This window comes from Arachis duranensis, chromosome 3, assembly GCF_000817695.3.
Source record: "Arachis duranensis cultivar V14167 chromosome 3, aradu.V14167.gnm2.J7QH, whole genome shotgun sequence".
In the NCBI taxonomy this organism is placed as follows: domain Eukaryota; kingdom Viridiplantae; phylum Streptophyta; class Magnoliopsida; order Fabales; family Fabaceae; genus Arachis; species Arachis duranensis.
In genome coordinates, this window is record NC_029774.3 from 127,859,019 (window position 1) to 127,886,214 (window position 27,196).

At 33.2% G+C, this 27,196-nt stretch overlaps 3 protein-coding genes and 1 pseudogene across 4 annotated transcripts; 2 read left to right on the top strand and 2 right to left on the bottom strand.

Moving 5' to 3' along the window:
* Positions 1-364: 364 nt before the first annotated feature.
* LOC107481445 (MACPF domain-containing protein At1g14780) lies at positions 365-6,608 on the bottom strand. The gene is made up of 8 exons (XM_016101723.3): positions 6,073-6,608; positions 5,693-5,934; positions 2,657-2,849; positions 2,505-2,579; positions 2,102-2,285; positions 1,843-2,012; positions 1,697-1,761; positions 365-1,247 (listed from the first exon to the last, which is right to left on the bottom strand). The coding sequence occupies exons 1-8, from the start codon at positions 6,313-6,315 to the stop codon at positions 626-628; spliced, it is 1,794 nt and encodes a 597-aa protein (XP_015957209.1). The 5' UTR covers positions 6,316-6,608; the 3' UTR covers positions 365-625.
* Positions 6,609-7,063: 455 nt separating this feature from the next.
* Positions 7,064-9,430, top strand: LOC107481421 (putative pentatricopeptide repeat-containing protein At3g23330; annotated as a pseudogene).
* A 1,081-nt stretch (positions 9,431-10,511) lies between these two features.
* Positions 10,512-14,684, bottom strand: LOC107481444 (alpha,alpha-trehalose-phosphate synthase [UDP-forming] 6). 2 transcript variants are annotated; one of them, XM_016101719.3, is made up of 4 exons: positions 12,373-14,684; positions 12,008-12,281; positions 11,514-11,816; positions 10,512-11,083 (listed from the first exon to the last, which is right to left on the bottom strand). In XM_016101719.3, the coding sequence occupies exons 1-3, from the start codon at positions 14,370-14,372 to the stop codon at positions 11,529-11,531; spliced, it is 2,562 nt and encodes an 853-aa protein (XP_015957205.1). In that variant the 5' UTR covers positions 14,373-14,684; the 3' UTR covers positions 10,512-11,083; positions 11,514-11,528. The 2 variants fall into 2 exon arrangements, with proteins under 2 accessions (XP_015957205.1, XP_052115024.1); XM_052259064.1 differs by lacking the exon at positions 10,512-11,083 and having other exon boundaries at positions 11,296-11,816.
* A 4,119-nt stretch (positions 14,685-18,803) lies between these two features.
* On the top strand, positions 18,804-20,644 carry LOC107481404 (uncharacterized). Its single transcript, XM_016101682.1, has 7 exons — positions 18,804-19,083; positions 19,297-19,460; positions 19,647-19,796; positions 19,889-20,065; positions 20,180-20,278; positions 20,330-20,471; positions 20,574-20,644. The coding sequence occupies exons 1-7, from the start codon at positions 18,804-18,806 to the stop codon at positions 20,642-20,644; spliced, it is 1,083 nt and encodes a 360-aa protein (XP_015957168.1).
* Positions 20,645-27,196: the final 6,552 nt, after the last annotated feature.

The following is a 27,196-nucleotide window of genomic DNA, read 5'->3' on the forward strand; positions in this document are numbered from 1 at the left end:
ATAATATAAAATTATAATTGAATTAAGGAAATAGATTCTCTTAATTGTAAAAAAAAAATTGAGAGTGTAAAATGTGATCTTTAATCCTCTATTACTCTCTCTCATATTTATTTTTGATTTCACTTATAAAATTAATAGTAAAAGATCACACTTTACTCCTTCAATTATTAAAAAAATTAGAGAATCTATTCCCTTGAATTAATACTAAACATTAGAGGAGCAAATTTTATTTTTAGCTTCAAATCACTATTTATGTCATATGATCCACAAATATCTTTATAAAATCCAAAATAAAATAAAATTAAAACTAGCATCGGAGATCGTTTTAGTGAATTCAAATGTTAGAAAGATCAGGGAAAATGTCTTTCTCTTGCCCCATTTTGAACCTTATTTTCATGAATATCAAAATTCTATATACATGTCTTTTCGATTGAAAAAAAAAAGAATTATACATTCTTGTTTCTTGAAAACAAAAAGAAAGAATGAAAAAAAAAAAAGAGAGTACGAATCTAATGAAGCGTACATGGCATGGACCATGGAGTAACTATTCTAATGATTGAACCTATAAACTATTCTATGATATAAACATAATTGTTTGAAAAAATTTCCTTCCTTTTATGTTGTTTCATTCACCAGTGTTTAACAAGGAAAACTTAACCCATAAACGTATTTTACCCTTATCCAACACCAATCTTGCTCCAGTGACCAACCAATGGCCAGGGCTATCTTGTGGCCCTTTACATAACTGTGACAATTCAACAAATTTCAGTAGCTTGTGTGTTTGCACTGGCACTGGAGGCCCTGTTGGAAACACACTTGAATCCACAACCACTGATGCTGGTTTTTTATGTTCTTTGTTACTTCCAGAAATAATTGATGTGCTTATTGCTGAGAATATCCCAGATTTCTGGGACAACCCTGAAGACCCTTGTGTCCAATTTGATTTCACAACAACTGAATTAGACACCTTAGAGAACAGTAGCCTAAGATGAAGTACATTCCTTACTGAATCATGTTTCTTCACATGAAGTTGTGCCCCAGTGACAATGAATGCCACGTCCTCATTTTCAGTTCTCCATCTAGTGTTGTATTTCACTGGTGCTGTGCACACATGAGAGAATTTCTTGCTGTTGACTGCTTCATAGAAACGGTCATCGTTGACTTCTTCTGACCATATTGTTGTGTCCTCTATTTTCCCATCAAACATTATTGGAGTGTTTAACAGGTGTTGCAGGTGTATGGCTAATCTGTATCACCAAATAACATCATTATTGTCAACAATGTTAAACCACCATGATCTCTATAATTATATATAGGTTAAATTACACTGTTAGTCACTTGGTCTCTATACTTTCAGTAAAATTGTAAATTGGTTCCTACATTTTAAAAGTTTGTAATTGAGTCCTAAAGAGAATTAAAATTTACAATTTAGTCCCCGTCGGTCAAAAAGTGTTGATTTAACATAATATTTTCTCAGAATATGATGAAAATGTTCTGTTAAAATAGAGAATATGTCGAGAATATTCTGTTAAATCAAACACTTTTTGAACAACGGGGACTAAATTGCAAATTTTAATTATCTTTAGAGACCCAATTATAAATTTTTAAAGTGTAGTGACCAATTTGCAGTTTCATTGAAAGTGTAGAGACCAACTGTATAATTTAACCTTATATATATTGCTAGTGTGGAAAGAACCTGTTGCACTTGATGCCCTCAAGAAACAAACGCATCCCTGTGATTGGTCTCTTACCCACTGTAATCTGTTATGTAATTAGGACTAGGAAACTTATTAGGCAGAAGAAGATGCATGGAACGTGAGTAGTTGAATGAATATAATGTACCTTAGCTGTGTTGACATAAAGCTTGGGACCCATCAAGTTGAAGGTGAGAGAAGGTGAAGGATTGGTTCTGTTTGTGAGTGGACCCAAAGGCAGATCATTGTGAATGGGAGCCCAAAGTTTGTGTGCTTGGAAGTCAAGAAAGTATGGCAAATCTGACATAGGAGGTTTATCTACATATTTCACATTAAAGTCTAATTAACTAAATTACCATCCATGATGACGACTTCAACTAAATGAAAACAAAAAACAAGGTTATTACATCTGAGGTAGAGGTTGATAGCGTGTGAGAGGAAGCCTCTGCCAGGAGCACCTTTGAGAAGAGAAGTGATGGGAATGAAGTTGAAATGAACTGCATCTGGCTTCTCTGGAACTGTGAGAAGCCACTCACAATGGTTGCTCACTTGTGTGTCTCCTCCTCTCTTTGAACATATCACTGTTATTCCCTGCACACACAATTATTATTAGGTGGAAACTCAGGTGCAGTCGACTTCACGTGAAGTTAATATCTGAGAGCCGTTAGATGATTTGACTGATTTAACTAAATTTTCATCTAACAACTCGTAGATATCAACTTCATGAAGTCGGCTAATTATTATTATTATTATTACCATATAAAGAACCATATTCTATCTCAACAAAATTATATAACTGGGATAACTTACATCCTTTGCACAAACCCATGTGGAGCTATTGAAGGCAACAACTTTGGGACCAAACACATCAAAAGCCTGTGGTGCCTGTATACATCACATTGGAATAAGATTTAAGGAGAGGTCAGGCATAAGAAAAGAAAGTAAAGTAAAAGTGTAAAAACCTTGTTCTTGTGATCTTTGGTTTTGGGAAGGAAATTGCAAGTGCCAGTGAATAACTGATCTCCAAGGTCATCCAAGTGCTTCCTCAGATCTGATGGCCCCAAATTGGAAGACACGTCTTGCTTCACAAGCACCAAATCTTTGCCACCAATGCTCAGCCCCACCAGGATGTGTGTCCCATATTTCTCAATGAATCTGTTTAAATTACTTAATTAATCAGGTTTACATACCAACCTTGCTTAAATATGTCTTATCAGTGATTACAGAGCAGAGGAATTCTCTAATAAATGGAGTTCTTCGAAGTTATTAATGATGGCTATGCAACTTTCTTAGTAAATGATGTTATTAATTTTTTTTTTTATTTTAGAATTTCGTTCCAAAAAAATAAACAAATTCAAGTGCTTTGAGTTCAAATTGTGTATCACAAAATCATCAAATAAAAAATCATCAGAGAAAAAGGATAATTTAGTTAGCTTATGTAACACGTTTTCTTTTAGAAAATTTCCAACATTATTGCAACGTTGATAACTCGATATCATTTGTTATTTTTAAAATGCATATAATTGACCTCTACTTGTCCAATAATATGAGAATGCGACCCATGAACAGCAGTGGTGGAAAAATAAAATATAAAAAATAAATCATACATCATACATAGTCTATTGTCTATTTTTTCCACTTACTTTCTAGTTAGCATCCTAGAAATTCAGTAGACGTGAAATTATTTTATGGTAAACAGTTACATGCAATTGTTTTTACAAAAAATTCATAATTAATAACTATTAGATGATAATTTAGTTAAATTTATTAAATTATTTAACAATTTTAAAATATTAACTTCACATAAAAATAACTATTGCATGTGAGTTTTTATTAAAAAGTTGAATTAACGATAAAATTGCGGACGATAATAAACATAAATAATGATTAATGACCTAGTTTGTTGAGAATTATTTAAGAGGAAGATGATCCGGAAAATAAAGGATAAGCATTGGTGAAAACTTGAAGTTCAATCAAATAATTATAGGGCATGTGGCATTTTCTTTTATAAAGTAGTTGAAAACCATTGACGTTACAAGGCGTTTTGGGAAAGATGAGTACTGAATTGAAAGGATCAAAGGCTAAAAGTCAATTCAAACGTAGGATTGTTTGCTGGGATAGCATGCATTGCATGACAACTAATTGAGCTAGCTTCTCCGTATGAACCTCATTGCAATGAAATTCGAGCGGCACATTAAAATTAAAATAACGATAAATACAGAACATTATTATTCACATTCTCTGATCTCGTCTCCACTAATAATTTCTTTAATTTCCAAACCCTATAACTCATTGATGATGATTAATATAAGTGTGTTCGAAATCATCACGCGTAAAAGAAATTACCAGTTTGACGTAGAAAGCTTATGAATTGAGGCAACTAATATTTCTTTAGCGAAATTATTACTACATATGTATTAGTAGTTTTTTTTAGATTGTCCATGATATTCTTGACTCGACAGATTAATGATTAATCCGTTTTTGAATTTTAGTTAAGAGTTTGTTTTTAGCCAATAAATTACTGCATACAAAGATTGAGATTCGGCCAATATTTACTCAAGCATATAAAAAAGCTTACCATTCAAATAACCCAAATTGGGTACATACACAGTAGTTATGGAGTACCATTTTCGCACATTTTCTTCTCATTAATTCCTAGTACTGGTTTCACACCTAAATTCAATAACTAGTTTTATTTAAAGTGGTGGATGGAGTGCATTTCTCAATGGCAATAATGAGTCGTAGTTGACTAACGTATAAATATAGTAAACAATTCTCCTTAGGTAATTAATAGGAGTTTAACTAACAATAAGTTAATAAATATTTTTAAATTATATTTTATATTAATTAATTATCATTAATTAAAATTATTTAAATTTTATTTTTTTAAAATATAAAATTATTAATTATTAATTATCCTTGTTTAAAATTTGACTGATTAAAAATAATTCCAACTATATTTTTTCTACAATAAAAGATGAAATGGACCACTTCTAAGTTCTAATATATCAGTGTGTATGTGATGCGTGCTGATGCTGCATACAAATAAGTATACTTATTTGACCTAGTTCGCTAATCACACTTAACGTAATCTTTTTTATTTTCATAAACAGTAATATTATTTTACTTGATTATTTTAAAAATGAAAAATTTGTTGATGAGTAAAAGATGACTGAAGCAAAAGAAAAAAAAAACATTATTATTGTTGTTTTGTAAATTAAATAAGTATAAAAACATATTCTGTACATTCTGTTTTGCTTTTGATATCTTTGTCCTGTCATTCGATTTTCTTTTACAAAACAATAAATAAATAGAAAAGAAAAAGAGTAATGTCAATAAATTTCTCACGAAAGTTAGTTATGAACTTAATGGATGAGATGTTCATATTGTATTGTTTTTTATTCGTATGGTTGATCTCGCAATTGCGTGCAAGTCAATTAGTCAATATATTGTGTGGCTCATTTTTAACAGAAATATTTGATATATATATTAAAATTAATTAATATATATTTATATTTAAATATAAGTGATTAATTTTAATAATTAAATTTTTATAGAGAAAATCTAGGAGGTCAATAACTTTTGTATTTGGTGCCTAACACTTAACCATCAAAAGAAAGGTGAGTGATCTCTCACCATTAGATGACCAATTGATGTAATCTCACACCATTAAAAACATAATTGATGGCCAATTGATGGTTACAAAACATAAAAATGACCGGCTCCCTAATACTCCTCATTTTTATAATGTACTGATGAAAAATTTAGTTTGATTTATATCTCAAAGAAAGAAATAATATATGAGGAGAGCTAAGGAGACAGCAAATAGTGTGAACAGCTTTTTTTTTTTTTTGTTGATTACATACGGATCAAAATTTATTAAAATTATTGGCTTCTAGACTTTTTCATAATATATATTTATANNNNTTCTAGACTTTTTCGTAATATATATTTATAGGGAGTTTTAGGTGCATTAATAGGAAAATTAAAGCGAGTACCTTGCAAGTGCAGGAGGATCCCAGGAAGAAGGAAGATGTTGAATGACTTGTTTGGATAGTTGAAGCGGGTATCGATCAATATGAACATTGAAGAGAATTATGAAATATCCATCAAGACCCAAATTCTTTGTGTTGGCTGCATCACTTGCCCACGAAGCTTCATCAAATCCAAACACTCTGTTGAAATACCCTGACGGAATTTTCCCATGTATTGAGCTCTTCTGGTTGAACAGCTCCGACATCTGATAATATATTAAAAGCTTAAAATGAATGCCACATAAAGTTAATAACTGAAAATTCTTAAATAATTTAATATATTTGATTAAATTGTCGTCTAAACGGTTCTTAATTATTAAGTTTATATGAACTGAAATAGTTACCTGGGTGAAGGTAAGGATGTCGAACTGGTAGCGAGTGCGGTCACCTTTGTCCCATTTGATGTCAACAGAGACATCCTTAATGGTTCCGAAACCAGGCACCCTGACATCTCTTCTCTCCGTTTCGTTCAGAACAACCATACGCTCTTCGCCTTTGCAGAACTTGAGTCTGAAATCTGAGGTCAAGTCAAACCCTTTTCCTAAGCTTCTGAATGCTTCCTCCACTATCTCCTCTTTTCCCATCATATCTCTCTCTCTCTCCCTTCCTTCTATTCCCTTTTTCAATGAAATTGATCAACTCATTCATTTATAGTGTAAAATGGAATTGACACAGCCACTTATTTTTTAACTTTCTAGGTTGTATCGTTTGTGCCATCATTTATTTTTCTTGGGGTTGACTGTGATTCCTTAGGTTAATTGGAGAGTTTGAATTCCTGTTTGGTCATTCTGTTTTCTAAGTTTTTTTTTTAATTCCATTTCTTTCCGGTTGCTACGGAAACAAGGAAACATGGGACCCCATTCACACACTGGGTTGGTAAGTACAATAAGGCAAAATACAAACAACAAAAATATTTATTTATTTATTTACCATAATCTCGTTTTGTGAGGTTCAAATAAATTCATATCCAAATATCTTATTAAACCAATAGTAAGTAGGATCGGACTTATGGCTAGATTAATGGCTCTTATCTCTAACGATATGAATCATTTTTAAAATGTACTTAATTAAAAGTACATTATATGGAGAGTGATTTATATTATTAAATGGAAACAGTTAAAAGAAAAATGACGTACGCCACACGCACTCAGGATCAAGGAGTTGAAAGGGTCTCTAGCGGTAATAAATTAACAAGTGTCGTTTTCAGAATTTAATCGCGAAACAAAATAAAGCATATGTTCATTTATTCATGGACCTCATGTTATAGTTTCAATTTGATTTGCTACATAAATTGCCTAAGTTATCAGGCACCGTTTTGGGTCTCAAACGTAGTATGTGGGTGCTATGCGCATGGTCAAAAGTTATGACTTATGAGCATAGCAGTAGCAGAAGAAGGCGCAAAGTGACGAAAGCTGTGTTGTTAGTTAGAAAAAAGACGTCAAGCTGACACAACAAGTATTTGGGTTGGACTTGCCTAAATGGCAGGCCCATTTAGATTCTACCGGAATGAGAGTTGCAGAGAGAAGTAAGAGGGACTGCAAACATGTCTTGGGTGGCTATGCAGGTAAGGTGCTTGATGGATTGCCTGACAGACGCAGATGCATAGATAGTGTTAGCAAGGTTTTTGATAGAATGCCTTGAGGGATGTTGTTTCTTGGAGCACTGTTATTGCCGGAAATGCTCAAAATGAAGCCCGATTCCTATACTTTGTCAAGCATTCTCCCTATCTTTGCATAGCATGTTGATCTTATGAAAGGAAAGGAGATTCATAATGCTAGCAGAAACGGTCATTGGAAACAGCTTAATTGATATGTACGCAAAATGTACTCGCCTGGAAGACTAGCTTCGTTCCTTCTACCTCTTGCCCAAGAAAGACACTATTTTGTGGAACACTATCATTGCAGGCTCTGTGCAAAATGGTAAATTCGATCAGGGGCGAATGATATTCCGTCAAATGTTGAAGGACAAAGTCAAACCTATGCATGATTCCTTCTCCAGTGTAATACAAGCTTTGTGCTCACTTGACTGCCCTCAGTTTGGGGAAACAGATCCATGGATGTATAATTAGAATTGGACTTAACAAATTTATAGCGAGCTCTCTGATGACATGTATGCCTAATGTGGCCACATCAAGATGGCTAGATGTATTTTCGACAAATTAGAGGCGAATAACATGGTATCATGGACTGCCATCATTATGGGATGCGCTATGCGTGGCCATGCTCTTGATGCTGTTTCCTTGTTTGAGCAGATGCTAATGGATGGAGTAGAGCCTGACTATGTAGCATTTATGGCTGTTCTAACAGCATGCAGTCACGCAGGATTGGTAGATGAAGCTTGGAAGTATTTAAACAGTACGGAAAAAGAGTTTGGTATTACTCCTGGCATGGACCATTATGTTGCTGTGGCAGACTTGCTTGGCAGAGCTGGAAGATTGGAGGAAGCCTATGACTTCAGCAAGTGTGTGGTTGACATTATTGGCTGCTTGTAGGCCTCATAAGAATGTTGAATTAGCTGAGAAGGTTCTTGACAAGATAATATTGGTTGATCCTGAAAACATAGGTGCCAATACTTTGATGTCAAACATCTAGGTTTCTGCTCAAGGATGGAAAGATGCTTCAAAGTTGAGAATCTACGTGAGGAAAAGGGGTTTGAAGAAGACTCCAGCATGCAGCTGAATTGAAGTTGGAACAAAGTCCATACTTTTACTGCTGGAGATAAATCACATCCATATTATGACAAAATAAACTAAGGTTATGTTCTTGACAAGTGAGGCACTTCATGATGTTGATGAGGAACACCAACGTGACTTGTTACTCACCTACAGAGAGAGGCTAGCCATTGCATTTGGAATCATTAGTACTCCTGGTAATCCGCGTAATAAAGAATATTCGGGTTTGTGTGGACTGCCATGCAGCAATTAAGTTTATTGCAGCAATAGTTGGCAGAGAAATCATTTTCTGGGATAATAGCCGATTTCACCATTTTAAGAATGGATCTTGTTCATGTGGAGATTATTGGTAATATTAATGTAGCAACTATGATTGACAATCATGTGCATTGCGACCTTGCCAGCAATAAGGGAAGGGTAAGCTGCAGCACTGATAAACTGAGAGGTGGATTAAAATTCTAAGCAAGAGTTTGGCAAACACACACACTGAAATCAGGAATTGTTGATAACTTATAATCCATTGTGCTCTTAAAAATTCGTTTTTCAGGAATTGCTGGATCAGCAAAACCACAATGGTGTTGTGGAATCTGTCAATTAATGTTATTTGAGGCTCTTCCCTCAGATCATTTTTCAGGTAATAACCCATATTGTTTTAACTTATGATTACAAATTAGGGAAAGTATGAAGAGCCAATGGAATATTTGTATAATGTGTACAATGGAGGTTTAGGGAGTATTAGAGATATAAACATTAGTATTATCTTTTCCCATCAACCGAAGCTTTTGGGATGAGTGGTATCATGACATGGTATTAGAACTCTAGATCCGAAAATCAGTTTAAGCTTTTGGGAAGATATTTATTATCCCTAATACTCGGATGGTTATTCTAAATAGTATGAGGGATGTTCATTTTATAACTCATATAGTCCATTATACACATTGTACAAATAAGCCATTGTCTCCCTAGTAGGACTCTACAAATTAAAGTCCAATTACATCTTTGTTAAGTTTTACCCTAATAGCTCAGTCAAATTTAACCCAACTTATGAATTATGATAATTGGATATCACCCATTGCAATGTCAAACTTTTTTTTGGTTCTTTAAAAACTATGCACACCCCCCCCTTTTTTTTTTCTCTCTCCTTCTGCTGTCTTCCTCAAGTTTACAACGAAATTTCCAGTGATTAAGGGTGTGTTTGGGGTTCACGTTGAAGAAGAGAGAAGTCCGTTTGAGTGTCTTGAACGTTACACTTTTATGTTTGGCAATCTTTTGAAACTTTCAACCTAGAAGTGCTTATACTTCTAAACGTACGTTTATGAGAAGCAAAAATTTCTAGCTTATACGTTCACGTTGGAAAAGTTTGGTTATCATTAAGAAATTAGATGAGAATTTTTTTTCTTTTCTACCAACTTTATCCTTTGTTTTCTTCTATAAAAAAATGCAAGTAACCATATAACTTTTACAATAGTTCTTTGTATATGTTTTTTGTTCCAATTTTTTTTTCATACAAATTTATTTCAATCACGCTCGAGATAAAAAATTTATTATTTTTTGTTTATATAAATTCTTTTTTCTATCCTTTATTATACTATATTTATGTTGTGTATAATTTTTTTTATTTTTTTATTTGGTTTTATTCGTATGAATTTTATTTACTTTTTATTATATTTTTTTATATAATATATGTTGTTGATCGTAATTATTATATACGATGTTTGCTATGTTTTTTCCGTTTTTATTGTACTTCTGATTGTACTTTATTTTCGTCTTTATTATATACTAATTATAAGTAACAATAGAGCCATGAATAATAAAAATTTATAGTCTAAAATAATACTAAATTAAAGAGTACTGACGATACTAAAAAAATTATAGAATATTTTCTTTTTGTGTGACATTATAAAATTTATAGTACTCTCTTTTATATTTTTATTTTTTATTGTATTTATTTTATTTATATGATAAATATTTTTTATATTATTTCTTATAATATTCTGATTTTGCAGGTATATAAAATTGATGTCTATTTTAGTAATTTTTTATCTAAAAGTGATTTTGAGTAATATAATCCAAACAACATTTATTTTACTATAATCAATTTTGATATAAAGATTACCAAACATAAATCACGTTAACTCAAACTAACTTATCATCAAAATCAATTTTACAAAATCAATTTTATGCAAACTCTGGTTTGCAAACTGTAATCCAAACACACACTAAATCACAGATGCCGTTAGAAATCCTAAAACAAAATACCAGAGAAAGTACACGCAATACTAGAGACTTCTTACAAGAACCTTAATGAGGAAGTCCTTATTGGGAAAGATTCTTCTATACAAGAAAAGTTAAAAATTCTTCATCCACCATCTCTCTATCTTTATTCTATTTCTATTGTTTTTAAATTCAAAGGTAAATATTTTCCTCCCTAAACTATGAAAAGAAATCTCCATTGTTTGAGCATTTTGCGGTGTAGGAATGTGCATGCAATGAATAAAGAAAATAATACTAATTAAGGAGTCAAAGTCCTTTGACGGTTGACCCATGCCTGAAGAAAACGAGTATAAGCATTTTCGTAGAGCTTTCATCTGCTGCCTTTTCTTTTGACTCATCGCTTTCTTTCGTCCCCTTCCTTTGAGAAAACAAGAATTTCAAGCTTTGCCAATAGCCATTGACAATGAATCCTGGCATGTATCGTATTATGACAAATAAGGCAACTTATATGATACAAATATGAAAATAACATGCATAATCGCAACTGTTGCAAGTCACAACACAAGCATCATATTGACATAGTCATTTTCCTTGTCAAAGTACTGATTTCAAGAGAAGATTTAATATCCAAAACAAACCAGTATCAAGTATCATCTGCACTAAAGGGCAACAAAAAACAGAGTTCACAATGCAAAAACAAATTATATTTACAAGTTCTCCTGATAATAGAAACAAACACTTGAGAGGAGAATTCCTACAGGATTCTCATTAACAAATGTAACAATATACACAGAATATTATCACAACCAAGAAAAAGCAAAAAAGCTCAAAAGTATGGAGAGCACAACTGAGGCTAAATAGTGAGTGACAAAGGAAAGAAAGCAAGGGCAATCTCAATACCTTGCACTACCATGCCTAGAGTAACACTTTTTGTTCCGAAACAGAAGCCAAACCATGCACCAATCTCACTATTTCAGCGGTGTCATCAAGGTAGTACTTAGCCTTGCTTGGTTTTTTACCAACAGTACATGCAAATACTTCAGCCCTGGGTGTTGCTGAAGAACCAGCCATGGAAGTGGTGATTACTTCGAACATGTCTTCGTCCGACCGATCATCTCCTATACACAAAACAAAATCAGGTGACATTCCCTTCTCATGCATCATGGAAAGCAGCCGCTTCGCCACGAGCCCCTTGCTTACGCCCTGCACGTTTATACACATTAAATAGTCATTTCCCAAAGTTTGATACATATACATAAATTAATTCATTCAGGGAGACAAAATTGAAGTATGAACCATTACTGATACTGAATCTAACACCACCAATTCTATCAGTCTTAACCCGAAATTATTAGCTGATTGAAAAACAAATATAACTTGCAAATTATACACACCTGTGGTATAACCTCAACATTGTTCTGTCCGCTCTTGACTGTTACCGGTTCATTTGCAAGCACGCTTTCCAGATGATCAAGAAGTTCCTTAGCCTGGCATGATCCGAAATCAGGATCTGCATCCTCATAGCACCAAACAAGTGCAGTTTCCTTATCTTCAATGGTGGATCCATCAGTTGTTTCTGTATAAAGCTTCATTACAGGTTCTGCAATTTGTTTCCAACTACAGTCTATAGCAGGCCCACAGGTTTCCCATTCTGCATCTCTTTTCAATCTAAAACCACAAACCATACAAACCAACATCAGCCGCGAGAAAAATAACAAATCTTTAGAAATGTTATAACTTATAGGTCCAAAAATGTTACCTTAGAAAGTAACCATGCTCAGCAGCAATTACAAGACTCTCACAAGGAGAAAACCATTCTGCAAGCCTCTTTCGGCTTCTAGCACTGACGAGAAACACCATGTTGTCCTTATCCCTACACAAACTGTTGAGCATCTTAATGGAGTTACTTGTTGGGCTCTTATCAATGGATGCCTGAGGTATCAATGTACCATCATAATCAAGAAGTATCGCCCGAGTTGTCGTCCTCTTGTAAGCCGAAACTATGTGCTCCATTGAGAGCTTCCTGAAGTTAGGATCAAGTGCCACAACTCTAAAACTCAATCCAAAGCCAATCCCCCACCACCTTCGCCGTACGTGATCACCACAAGTCCTTTCCAAATCTTGCAAGAAGCTGCGCGCCCAGTAACCTACATCATGAGTACTAACATATCTATAATGCTTCTCATGCCGAAGCTGCTTCTCTGAATCAGCCATTTCAAGGGCAGAGTCCATTGCATCTGCCACAGCATCAATGTTCCAAGGGTTCACTCTGATTGCGCCACTCAAAGATGGCGAACAACCAATAAACTCAGACACAACCAGCATGCTTTTCTTTGGAGAGGAAGCTACTCCCAAAACTTTGTCCAACCCATCATTCCCTTGACGACTGATTATGTATTCATACGGTATGAGATTCATTCCATCCCTCACTGCAGTCACCAAACAACACTCAGCAACAACATAGTATGCAACTCTCTCATAAAACCTCAGTGGCTCTTCAATAAGAATAACAGGATCATACCCTGGCTTCCCAAAGGTTTCGTTTATTCGTTTCGCGGTCGCCTTCGTCTCGGCCTGCACTTCCTTCACATCCTTCCCTCTTCCCCTTGCAGGGTTGGCTATCTGAACCAACACAACCTTTCCTTGCCACTCAGGGTGCTGAATCAGGAGCTGCTCCATTGCCAATAGCTTCAAACTTATTCCCTTAAAGATGTCCATGTCATCAACACCAAGTAACATTATCTTGCCTTCATCAGTAAACTGTGTAATAAGCTCAGAAACTTTCTCTTCAGTCTTGGACATGCTTAAAACTGATTGAAGCTGTCCCAAGTGAATCCCAACGGGAAGAATCTTGATACTAACAGTTCTACCATAATACTCAATCCCAATATAACCCCTTTTGGACTCATAGGTTAGACCAAGCATCCTACCACAACATGAGAGAAAATGCCTTGCATAGTCAAAGGTGTGGAATCCAATCAAATCTGAATTCAAAAGTGCTCTCAGGAGTTCTTCCCTAATAGGCAATGTCTTGTATATTTCCGATGAAGGAAATGGACTATGTAGGAAAAACCCAAGTTTGACTCTGTTGAATCTCTTCCTCAAGAAAGTTGGCAACACCATGAGATGATAATCATGTATCCAGACATAATCATCCTCAGGGTTAATAACTTCCATAATCCTATCTGCAAAGATTTTATTGACAGATACATAAGCCTGCCACAGTGACCTATTGAACCTGCCTCCAAGGTCTGGTGACAAAGGCAGCATGTAATGGAACAGTGGCCATAACTGTTGCTTGCAGAAGCCATGGTAGTACCTGGTGAAGAGATCAGGAGGGAGAAAAGTAGGGACACACTTGAAAGTCTCAAGAAGTATCTGAGAAACCTCATCTTGTTCATTTGGATGCACTTCCTCTTTGAGGCAACCAACATAGATAACCTCAGTGTCATCATCACCTAAGCCATCTTTGAGTTGAAGGAGAAGTGAATTGTCATCCCAAGTGAAGAGCCAGTTCCTGTTACCGTCTGGCTTTCTCTGAACCCTTATAGGAAGCTGATTAGCCACAATGATGATCCTATCACGGTGGACAGAGGAAGAAGAGGGGTCAGAGCACACACTCTCAGCAGGGTCATCATCAACATCGGATATCAAACCAGCCACAGTCATAATCCGAGGGATTCTCCTGTTCATGGTCCCAAATGATGGAGACTCACCCGATGCCAGCTCCAGTAGATTTGAATAAGATCTTGACACCATTTTCTTTTGTTTGTTGACAAATAAAGACAGCAGTTAGAAGAATGGTTTGAACATGTTTCTATACCCACATAGCAACTGGATTACTGATGAAAGAAAAAGAAATGTTTGGAACCTGGCAGTGAAGCAAGGGAGGGAGAAAGAGATGGGAAACAGCTAAGAGAGGAAAACAGCAAGGAAACGAAACAATATTCACTTACTTGCTAGTTGCTACCCACCTACCTAGCTTAGCTACTCACTAACACAACACACATACTCCTCCTCCACACTACTCTTTCTCTTTCTCAACTTCTCACAATTCTTTATCCATATTCATACTCTTATTCATCTACTCTAGTATTCTAATACTCTAATCACTACACCATTTCCGTATTTTTTAAACACAATACGGACAATGTACATTTATAAATACAATTTCAAATTTTTATATTATAGTATCTTTATAACTAGCACTTTATTTATTAAGACGCTCCGCACATTTTTTTATTTTCTTTGTATCTATATCTATAATTAAATACATTCTTAAAGTTGCATCCATACGAAATGTTCGATGTTAGAGAGGGGTTTTCCGTTTTCTTATTGTTGTCATGAGAAGAAATAATAGAATTAATTTTTTAAAGAAAAAATCTAGTTTTCATGGTGATTGGGCGACACGTGGCAAATCTTTTGGACAACACGCGTTTATCGTTGGACGGAAAGGACAAGAGGTACCAACGAGGCGGCATTATCAGGATTAGTATTAAATAATTAATATATAACCAATTGTCAATTGTCGCGGATAAGTTTTTTCTTTTTTTTTTTCCCTTTGTCTTTTATTCATTTTTTAACTTTCTCAAATGTAGATAAACATGAGAGTGTTTGCTTGGGTGTGGTGGCTATATACGAGAGATGGTGCTCCCTCAAGGGTTAAGTCCGTCCTAACCGTTAGGCAAGGTGCGACATCATGATCATCTTAGCACTGGACGGTTGGGGAGGAACGTGGTATATATATGAAAGCTCTGAGAGTGAGGTTAGCATCACATGATCACAGGAAAAGACAATACTCAACGAGTAAAGTGAACCAAGAAAGAGAGAACATGATCATCCTTCGTCGTTCATGCTAGGAGTGTAGATGATAAATGATTATAGATCATTAGATCCATTTTGATTCAATTTAAAAATGACTTAAAATAAATCGGATTAAATCACTTAATTTTAAAATATTTTTTATTATAAAAAAAACATTTGGATAAGGTCGAATGACCCGAAACATATTTTAAATTAGATCACAAAATATACTTTTAGTTTGAATTCATTCTTAAACATTTCTAATTCATCCGTCTCTAAATAACTTCGTATCTTAGATTAAAAATAAGCTTTTAATTTGTCTTTACCAATTTATATGATCATAAAAATTCCATTATTTTATTAATAATTATTTAAATAAATTAATAAAATAATATCAAAAAATTTGTCTTGCTGAAAAAAATAAGTTTAAAAAATACAAATAATAAATAAATTTTTAAAATATTTAAAAATATGATAAAAATAATTAAATATTAAATATATACTTTTAGAAAGAGATTTATAAATAAGATTCTAACGTAATATTTTACAAAAAAATTAAATAAAAGGAGGTTATAGATCAAATTTTGGTTTAATTTTTGTATTTATTTTTTAAATAATTATTTAAATATTTTACAAAAATTGAATCAAATTAACAAACTATTTATTAACTGCAAAAGTTGTTTGTAGTTTATAAAAGAATAATAGTTTTAATCATTATTTTTATCATAATTTTAATTCATTAGAAACTTTGTTTATTATTATTTGAATCATTTTGTCAGCTATACAAATATTGGAATATTATTTTAATTTTTTTGTCTTAAGTAACATAAAAAGGTATAAACAACAATTAATTTAAGTTATTATCATTCTAATCGGTTAGTTTTCTATCCTTTAATCTAATTTAGAAACTCTTCCATAGAAAGAGTCTTAATATTTGGTACTTAAATGAGTTAATATTTATAATAGCTGCTGAAATTTAATTCTTAATTTGACTCTTTTGTCATTTTTTGTCATTAAAAAATTGATCTGACAAATTTAATTGACACGTGATAATTATCAAAACGACGTCGTTTGACATGAGAAAGAGGTTAATACCAAAACCTAAACATTAACCAATTAAAAATGAAACCTCCAACCGACCCTTCTTCTTCTTCCTCCTCTCCTCATATACATACCGTCAGAGAAGAACCATAAGTGTCGCTGTAACTAAAGCTTGAAACTTTTCTTACTTGTTTCGCTTCCATTGTAAAGACTAATTGTCTGGAAATTACCATCTCTTCAAAAATAGGTTAGTAACACAATCGTTACTCTCAACATACGATGTTCTATTTTCTGCAAAATGTTACATGAGGTTTGTTCTTCATTTTTTCGCACTATTTTATCAATGAAATTTTGGAAAACTTTGGTTGATTACAGTTGTTGATAATGGTAGAGTTCTTGTATGTTAGGGTTTATTTTTTTATATGTATGTGGCTGTGATCAACTGAATTCTATAATTTTTTGTAACGCAATCATTGATTTTTCATATTCCATTTTAAAATAACAATCTTACTCCTTTATATTCCATTTTAATTGAAAATTGATTCTATTATTTGTTGTAAAATATTAGCTTTTAATTTGACATTCTAGCTGCATAGTTCTAGTTAGTTTGTTTATTTGTTCTTTTTAATTGATTTTTTATTGAAAAACTATGTAATGTTAATGGTAGACTCATGTTGTATGTCATTCAATATATTTTTGTTATGTTTTGATCATTTTAAATCTAATAGATACAATAATCTATGCAGTGAAATTTATGAGACGTGGTATAGAACAATCGAACAACTTTTGTATATCTTTAAGAAATTGCATTGATCTATGAAAATACATGTGAGATTTGGTGAGGTGACTGAAAATGTTCTATTAGCACCACATCTTGTTGTTGATGATACACAAGCTTCAGAGATTACTCACAGTCAGAAAATCAAGAACAAATAGTGATTGGTTTCTAATATTTAATAAACTGTTGACTAGTTTGTAATCGTTTATCATACACAGTTAAATGTTTTTTGGATCCAATTGATTGATGTTATTTGATTATCTTCGAGAGACTCTTGCAATTTGGAAAAATTGGGGCTGCTAGGTTTTATTTAAAATTTTTAGGGGTTAAATTAATACTTTCAAATATTTCACCATGTCATCTAACTGTTTTGCTGCTAGGTGTCAACCAAAATTGTCAGGTCAGCTTTTCGGTGATAGAAAACAATAGAAGGACCAACTTGAAGCGTGAGTCAAAATTTCAAAATAAAATTAGAATCAATTGAAATTTTGAAGGTTAAATTAAATTAGGGTCAAATTTCAGAGATCATTTTGAATATTAACTCTACTTTTAACATATACATTTTTTAATTAAAATCTAGATTAATTTGTTTACACAAAACAAACTGCAACCATATTTTTCGTTGTATTAATTTTTATATAATTTATCGCTTCAGCAAGGTCACTTTATATATATATATATATATATTCTATTCGACATAGAAATTCGAAATACAGAAGACAATTTTTGGATCATTATTAGTTTATTACCTATATTTATGTCATGTTTTTAATACCAAACATGATTTCACAAACACATTCGAAAAAAATAAACTTTTATTTGTATTTTGTATCACGGTCCTGATGATAATACTGTAATCTACATCAATTAATATAAAAGGAAAAGATAAGAATAGCATTATAGCAACTTAAAAATACCTGCTTTAACCGTTAATTTGTCAGTTAAAGTAAATGTTGCTCTAATAGAGTATTGGAATTATATATACTCCACAAATATCCAGATATAAAAATAAGTGATTGTTATAGTACATAAAATATAATATTTAACCTATTTAAAAAATTAATAATTAATATTTAATTTAAAAATATAAAATTAAATTATTTTTAAATATTTAAAATTTATTATAAAAAATAAATTACACAAAAATTAAACACTAACTCATAATCAAAAACGGCCATAAAAATATTATTTATGACTTATAGTAATCTTTATTTAAAAGTTTTAGGAACGGATTAGTAAATCAGTTGGAGGAGAAAGTGGAAACTTTAGAGATGCTACCATCAGTAGAGGAAGTGAAGGAGGCAGTATGAGATTGTGAATCTTTTAAGACTCAAGGGAGTGATGGCTACAACATAAATTTTTATTAAAAAGTGCTCAAACGAGATAGGAACGGAATTCATTGCAGTTATGATGGAGTTCTTTGAGACAGCACGACTACCAGCAGACGCTAATGTCACATGGGTAGTGTTGGCTCCGAATTTTGTTGGTGCTAAGGAGATAAAATATCTCAAACCTATCAGTATGATAGGTGTGTCTATAAGGTTATCTCTAAATTGTTGACACGAAGAATGAAGAGGATTATGCCAGACTTAATCGGGGAATTACAGAGTGCCTTTGTGAAGGGGAGAAAGATACACGTTGGAACGTTAATTGCATGTGAAACCGTGCAATGGTTGAAACTGAAGAAGAAAGGATTAGCGATTATTAAACTGGACTTCCAAAAAACCTATGACAGAGTCAAATGGTGCTTTGTTGATACTGTGCTGGAGAAGATGAGCTTCGGAAGGAAATGGAGGGCATGGGTTAGGGAGTGTGTTACTTCGGCTTCTATCTCTATTCTAGTTAATGGTTAACCATCAAAACCGTTCAAAATGGAGAGAGGACTACGTCAAGGCGACCCATTATCGCCGTTCTTGTTTGTTCTGGTGGTGGATGTGCTCAATAGGATGATCTGGGAGGCAGTTAGAAATGGGTGGATATCTCCACTCTTAGTCAGTAGGGATAATATAAAGTTATCACACTTACAATTTGCTGATAACACTATATTATTATGTCCACTAGAGGAGGAGACACTGAGGAACTATAAGAGACTTCTGAGGTGCTTTGAAATGATGTCTGGGTTGAACATTAACTTTGAGAAGTCTAACTTGATACTAGTGAACTGCAGTCAGGAGTGGGTTAATCGGATGTGCCAGCTACTAGGATGTCAAGAGGCAACTCTACCGGTAAGGTACCTTGGCATTACCCTAGGAGCGAATCCGCGATTGGTAAAAACTTGAAAACCGGTTATAGAAAAGGTGGAAGAGAAGTTCAGTTTGTGGAAAGTAAAGGTACTTAGTAAGGCTGGTAAGTTGGTACTTATTAAGTCGGTAATCAACAGCCTGCCTATTTATTACCTGAGTTTGTACAAGATGCCTAACGCGGTTGCTCGAAGAATTATATCCTTGCAGAGGAGATTCTTTTGGGGGAAGGATGATGGTCGACCTGGCATGGCCCTTGTAAAGGGGGAGCTGGTACAGACATCGGAGAAGCTAGGAGGATTGGGGGTGGGTGATGCAGTGGTCCGTAATTCGGTTTTACTGCTTAAATGGTGGTGGCAATTCTCTAAAGAGGAATGCCCTCTATGAAAGAAGGTTGTATGTTCATGCAATAGTTTGAATCCAAATCACTTGTTGTCAACTCAGATATTACTGAAGAGGGGAGACTGTGGAAAGACATATGTCAAGTGCAAATAAGGGAGCAACATGTCAAGCAGAAGATGATTGATGGCTTGGCTATGGAGGTAGGAGATGAAAGATCCACCAGATTTTGGGATGATACATGGTTGCAAGTGGGAAAGCTGAAAGACTCCTTTTCGAAACTCTTCTTGATTTCAAACCAAAGAGGATCAGTAATTGGGGATTGTGGGTTTTGAAATAGGATAGAGTGGGTTTGGCACTTACAGTGGAGAAGAGAACCGAGACAATGGGAGACAGATACACTGAACCAACTGCTTAATGTCTTGCAATCTGTTAGACTGATAGCGGATGTGCAAGACAGAGTGGTGTGAAAATTTGATAAGGAAGGCGTTTATTCTACTAATTCATTTGTGCAGGTTTTACAGGAAGAGACTTTGGATGAGGAGCTTCTGAGATTCAGGTTCACAAAGGAGATATGGAAAGGTCTAGTTCCGTTTGGAGTGGAGCTGTTCGCGTGGTTTGTTTTGGTAGGCCGGGTCAACACAAAGGACCGACTAAGTACTGGAAATCCTACAACAGAATGATGTGGTGTGCGTGCTGTGCAAGAAAGATGTTGAAAATATACAACATTTATTTATTACATATGAATACTCTTGGCAGGTGTGGCGTGCTTGGATCTCGACGTTTGGACAGACATGGATTATCCCTGGTACGTTGAAAGAGCATTTTGAGAGTTGGAGATCCGTCCCAATGAAAAAAGAGAGATGCAAGTATTGGCTAGTTGGATTCTTTTCAGTTATATGAATTATCTGGCTACGCAGAAATGATGCTATATTTCGGTACAAGACAACACAGATTGATGACTGTGTAAAACAATCATTCTCATGTGCTAAAGAATGATGTTATAAATAACTCATATTATTAATGACTATATCAAAAATAACATAAAAATTGTTATGTTATTGATAACTACGCAAAAATGATATTTTTATTTTACAATACTCTACTTAAGTGTTAAACTCTTACTTAAAAAAAAAAAAAAGTTGTCTCATATGGGACTCTTGACTTTATAATTTTTATATTATGCCTACTTTACCTAGTGTGTATTATCCTAGCTAGGCATATTCCATCACAATATCGATAAACCTTATCCAAGTGCATATAAAGTTAGTATACAATAAATTAATAATAAGTGTTTGTCTCCTGTATTCGTTATTAACCTAACTTATTATACATCAAAATGTTGCAAAGAATGCGTACGATAAATGCGAAATTACGTACAAAATTGGTTGAAACTTTCATTCTACGTCACTATGCGTGCTTAGTTTTTAATGAGATAAGATAATGTGCGATTACTTTTTTGGTTTAGTGGCCTAGTATACCCCATCAGATATGTATGAGTATAAATTATTGAGCAATGCTAGGGGAAAGCAACATTTGTGATTGATAGTTATTAATTAATTATCAATGATGATTTAATAGTATAAAATTGGTGTGAAATTTCATTTAATAACTCACATTTTTCTGCTGATTACATACTGACCAAAATACAATAAAATTGTTGGCCCTAAACTTTTTTTAAATTATTTTGTTGACTACTCTTTCTTTTTCGTTAAGGATGTACGGCTTTATGTTAGTTTTCTATTTTTTTTTTTAGTATTTTCGGTTTAGCATATGAATAACCGACTAATCTATTTGTGTTGTTGACCCAACCTAAAAAATTCAAGGCTTACTCACGCACTAGTTTTTTGTTTTCAATTTTCAACTTGTCATGTGTAACTTCTTCATAGGCAGATTAATAAATTTCAATAACTTGTTTACGAAACAGATGCTCACTTCTCTATTTTCCAATGTTTCTAATGAAAAATGAGTGATAAATAAATATATAAAAAAATTTCCACTAATATATATATATATATATTAGTGGAACCAAGTCCATCAAACTGAAAATATTAATAAGTAAAAAATAAAAACCTAATCATTATTAAATTAAAACAATGTGCTTCACCGATTACATTAAGCACAAAATTAATAATATTATAATAATTTATTTATCGTATCATTTTAATAATATTTTTAGTTTAGAATTTTTTCTTTATAGAGTACATATATAATTTAGTGATTCAATTTTCATTTATAGTCAATACCAAACAAAAATTTAAAAATGCAAAGTGTCTAAGTTTTTAAAGTAATTAAATTTAACTAAATTGTTAAAAAAACTATTCACGTGTTTGTCATTTTTCTTTTCAATTATTTTTTTTTCTTCTTCTTTAACATCGTTATCGTCATTGTTATCGTTATTGCCGTCGTCGTCGTTGCTACGACCACTATATTTTTCAATGTCGTTATCGTTGTTGTTTCTTTTTCCTTTTCTTGATGTTGTTATTTAATTTCTTTTTCTCCTCATCCTTCTTTATCATTAACATTGTCTTTGTTGTCATCTTCATCTTCTTTAATTTTTTCTATAAATATTCAAAAAACTAAAACACAAAAATTTTGATGTACAACAGATAAATTTTAGTGTAGCAAAAATTATTATACTATACTTTAAAAATTTGTGTATTATGTGTAAAAATTTGTATATTATACCAATAAAGAACATGTAGTATACAAGGTACTGATGTATATATCACAGATTCACAACAAGTTACAAACTTGAAAAATAAAAAAATCCAAAAAGTAGTTCCTTAGTTCGTTAGTTAGTTAAATTCTATTGAAGTTGTAATTAGTTCCTTGACTTAGTCTTAGATAAACTTGTATATATATATATAAGCGTCCTTAGTCGTAGAGAATACAATAGTTCATTTTTATAACTCAATTCCATCTAGTTTTTTTTATTGTAATTCTTCCCTGTATCTAGTGCACAATTTTATTTTTTTCTTCTTCAATCCAAATGCATCATTATTCATTTATGTAGCACATAAATTTTGGTGTACAACACAAAAATTTTAATTTATAGTACAAAAATTTTGATTTGTACCATAGAAATTTTTAAAAAACTACATAACTAGAACATTTGTAAAATTCAAATAAATGCTGAATAATTAATTAATAAACTAATTATAAACAAAACAAGTTTAAAATAGAAACTCGGACACTCATTTTAAAAATTTTGACCTAAAATAGAGCTAACGGACTTAAAATTGCAAACGGACCCATATTGGCCCACGGTTAGAAGAGAGAAGAGAAGTGAGAGCGAATGCCCTAATTCACTATTTATCACTTCCTTTCAAATCCACATAACTTTTAATTCGTAGTTCTGATTGACGATCCGTTTGCAGCTATACGTTCATCTTGGCTCCCTCTTCGATATCATCTAGCTATTGTGGTAAGAAACTTCAAAATTCTTGTCCCATTTTCTATTTTTTTCTGAAAATGCATTTTTGGTTAGTTTGATGTTGAAATTTTGTGATTTTGATATTTAGGGAAAGCTTAACCTTGATTTTTAGTAGGGTTTTGATCCATTAACACGTGGTTTGAGGTAAGATAACTCTATCCCGTTCAATTTTTCATATATGTGCGAGTCTTAGTTGAACTATGTGTGGAATTTGGTGATATTAGAGTTGCATAGTTGATTTTGCACAAATTACATGCTTGGTGTGGTTGTGAAGCTTTTGTTGAGGTTTGAAGTGGCACTTGTGCTGATTTTGGGTCACTTGGTGGAGACTTGGAAAATTAATCAAAACTTGGGTCCATCCAGGAAGAAATCAAAGAGTTGGAAAAATTGCCGTCATTAATGTACGAATTTTGATTTCAGGTAGATATTATGTAAAATTGTGTGAAAAATCTAAGTTAATTATCCCTAGGATTGGATTGAATGAAAATGATGGCGGTTATGTTTAAATTGGTTGGTGAGTAATATAGAATAGTATAAATGGAATTGGATATGCATAATTGACTTGGTGTTGATTGATGGCCGAATAATGATGTGTTTGACATGAAATTGAGAATGAGCAATATATATATGTATTTGAATGAAATTGTGGTTTAATTTGCCTATTAAGTCTTTGATATGAAAATTGGGTCGAAAACCGTGATAGGGTGAGATATTCTTTATTTGATAAGTTATGGTAAGTTGGATAGTTGTCATGTTGTGATTGGTTGTGAAATGATATGGTTTGGTTGAATGATTAGATTGTTGATATTCGTTTGTTGATGAAAATTTTGGAAATTGAATTGATTGTAGTGGAAATTGTTTGATTAGGTGTGGAATAGTTAGGAAATGGTGAATGAGTGTTAAGAATGCTTAGAAATAGTTTTGGGATGGGCTGAAACTAAATGAATAGATGAATTGGTAAAAATGAACAATTGTGTAAAATTGGTGAAAAATTGATTTTTGACCAACTTTGACAGACATAACTTGGCGCTCGGAGCATGAAATTTAATGAAATTATTTTAAATTAAAGCTAGTGAAAATATATTTAAAACAGTCTAAGAATGGATGAAAATTGATAAATATAGCAAAAATTATTGATGTTTAAACTTAGGGGTGAAAAATTGAATTATACAGGGTTGCAGAATTTTTAGCAGAACTGAATCTATACGTACGCACCTATCATGCGTACACATGTAATTGAACTTGCGTGTATTCATGGGTCATGTGTACACATGACTTATAAAAAAGAAACGAATGAAAACGACCTTGCACGTACGCATGAAATGAAAACAGAATTAAAATTGTGCATATACAGAGGTCATGCGTATGCATGATGTCCTAACCCAAATTGAAATCATGCGTATGCACGACCGTGCTGGTTTTCTAAAATAGATAAAGGATTGTGATTAATAAATATAATAACTTGTGAAATTGGTTAAAGAAACTAATATTGACTGGGTATGGCCTGAATGGCTGGATTGGCAAGGTCGGAGAATTGTCCTGCTTGCGTGACAAGGACGTGGATTTTTGGTGGCAGAATTCAAGGTCCACAAACAAACTGGCAAGTGCACCAGGTCGTATCAAGTAATACTTCAGGTGAGTGAGGGCCGATCCCACAAGGATTGATGGATTGAGCAACAGTAGGCGAATGATTCCTTAGTCAGGCAAGCAGAAAGTGATGTTTTGGGGTTCAAAAACATTAAACAGTAGTTCAGAGAGTAGAAAACGCAACAGCGAAAGTGGTGTGAGATATACGAGAGAAAGCAGTTAAGGTTTCGAAGATATTTACTTTTTCGGATTAAGTTTTTTTACCAACTATTTTAATCATGCAAGATTCATTTCATGGCAAATTATCAGTGACTAAACTCTAATGTCTTAGTGATTTAGTCTCCTCTAACTTAGTTAACCGCCAATGTCTTGGTCACTTAATTTCGATTAAAGCGTTAAGTTCCATTCTAGTTTATGGCCACAAAAATCCTAATTACCAAAAACTAAGAGAATTATATGTCACATATCCCGATTAGTTCAAGTAATTAACGATTTAGGAAGAATTTACTTTCAAGCTGTTGTTCAGGTGAGATATCTCTTCCAAGAATCATAAGAACACATATAAAATAAGGGTTATTCTTTCGATCTACCCAAATTCATAAAATGAAGAACAAAAAGTACAAAAGTAATCTTTGAAATTGAATCAATACATTAATTAAAATAAAATAGTAATAGTCTTAATCCATAGAAATAAATAGAGCTCCTAGCCTTAACCGAGGAGGTTTAGTGGCTCATGACTTTGAGAAAAAACTAGGGTTTAGAAAATGTGAAAGTGCGCAAGTGCTAAGATCCCCAAAGGATGAATCTTTTCTCTTTTATATCTAACCTAATTTGATTTCAAACTAAAATAAAATAATAAATTCTAAACCTAAAAGATTTTGTTTGTAATTAAAAATAACTAAAATAAAATAAAATAGAGTAATTAAAAGTTAAATCCAACTAAAGATGCTCCTGTAGTGAAGTCTGATTCGAATTGCTTGGCGCTAAACGCCAGCTTTGGCGTTTAATGCCCAAAGGGGACAGAACGCTTCCTTCCAATGTTGAGTTGCTGGCGCTAAATGCCAGTTTGGCGTTCAGCGCCCTAGTGGGCATCTTCAATTCTTCTCTTTCTTGCACAAAACTCTGCCAAACTGATCCGAACTTTACCTGAATTAATTAAAACACCAAAATAATTCAAAGTAGCATCCAAAGAGGATTTTACCACTAAAATATACTTAAACTTAATAAATTCTAACTTAAAATAAACAGAAAATAGGGTAAAGATGCTCACGCATCAATTTCGTCCCACTTGCATATTTTTGGTTTGGCACTTGTACCCGGCAGGGACGAAAGTCTCATCCCGCTTGCTTGTGGTTGCAGTGTGACTTGGAGAAGGTTACATGTCACTTTTCCTTTTAGACAGAATGATACTCCCAATGAAAAAGTGACGGGGCACTCTTCCTCTTAGACAAGTGATAGAGTACTCTCTCTCTGAGACAATTGACAAGACACTCTCCCTCTGAAACCAGTTTGTGATAAGTTGAGAATGTTCTTTTTGAAGATGTAGTAGATTGTTTTGCCCATATTCTCTCTGATTGCAAGATAACAGGGCACTCTCCCTCCGAAACAAGTGACAGGGCACTCTCCCTTTGAGATGGCTTGTGATAAGCCTATATAGTTTTTCTATTGGAGATGTGCAATTGAGAAACAATGTTCGTGTTAGCTACCGAATGTGTCGGATTTTGGCAGTTTAACCAACACGTGAGTTCATGGCCAGTAAGACAAGCATGCATCATATGCATCTATGTGACATTATTTGAGTGTGCTTATTGTATTTGGTTTGTTTATCTGGATAATTGTTAATTGCTAATTATATTACTTGCTATAACTTGTCTATTGATTGTGTTTGAATTGCTTTACTTGTGTTTGCTACTACTGAACTAATCATTAGAAACGAATTGGGAATTTAAGATGTTTAGACTAAACATTGAAAATAAATCGATTGAGACTTAGTTTTGATATAGAGTTACTGAATTTGGACAATTATGATATTGAGACAGATGATGATTAGTATTGGGAAGAACTGAGATCTAGAGATCACTAATACATATGAGATTTAGTCTGTTTATCGTATTTGGATTAGTGGAACCCTATGCTTGAACTTGGTATGTTTGGAGGCTAGGATTGCCTAGCGGGTTCATGTAATTTTACATAATCTCTATTTGGAATTATTATCATATTAGGAACTTTCAGATTCTCACCTATCGTGGAATTTTGTTGAATTTCAGATACAGAATGTGACGCACCTTGCTGAACGTGCTGGATTTCTCTTGGAAAGTGAGACTGCTTTTGGGATTTTATTTTGTACTTAGTGTATTTA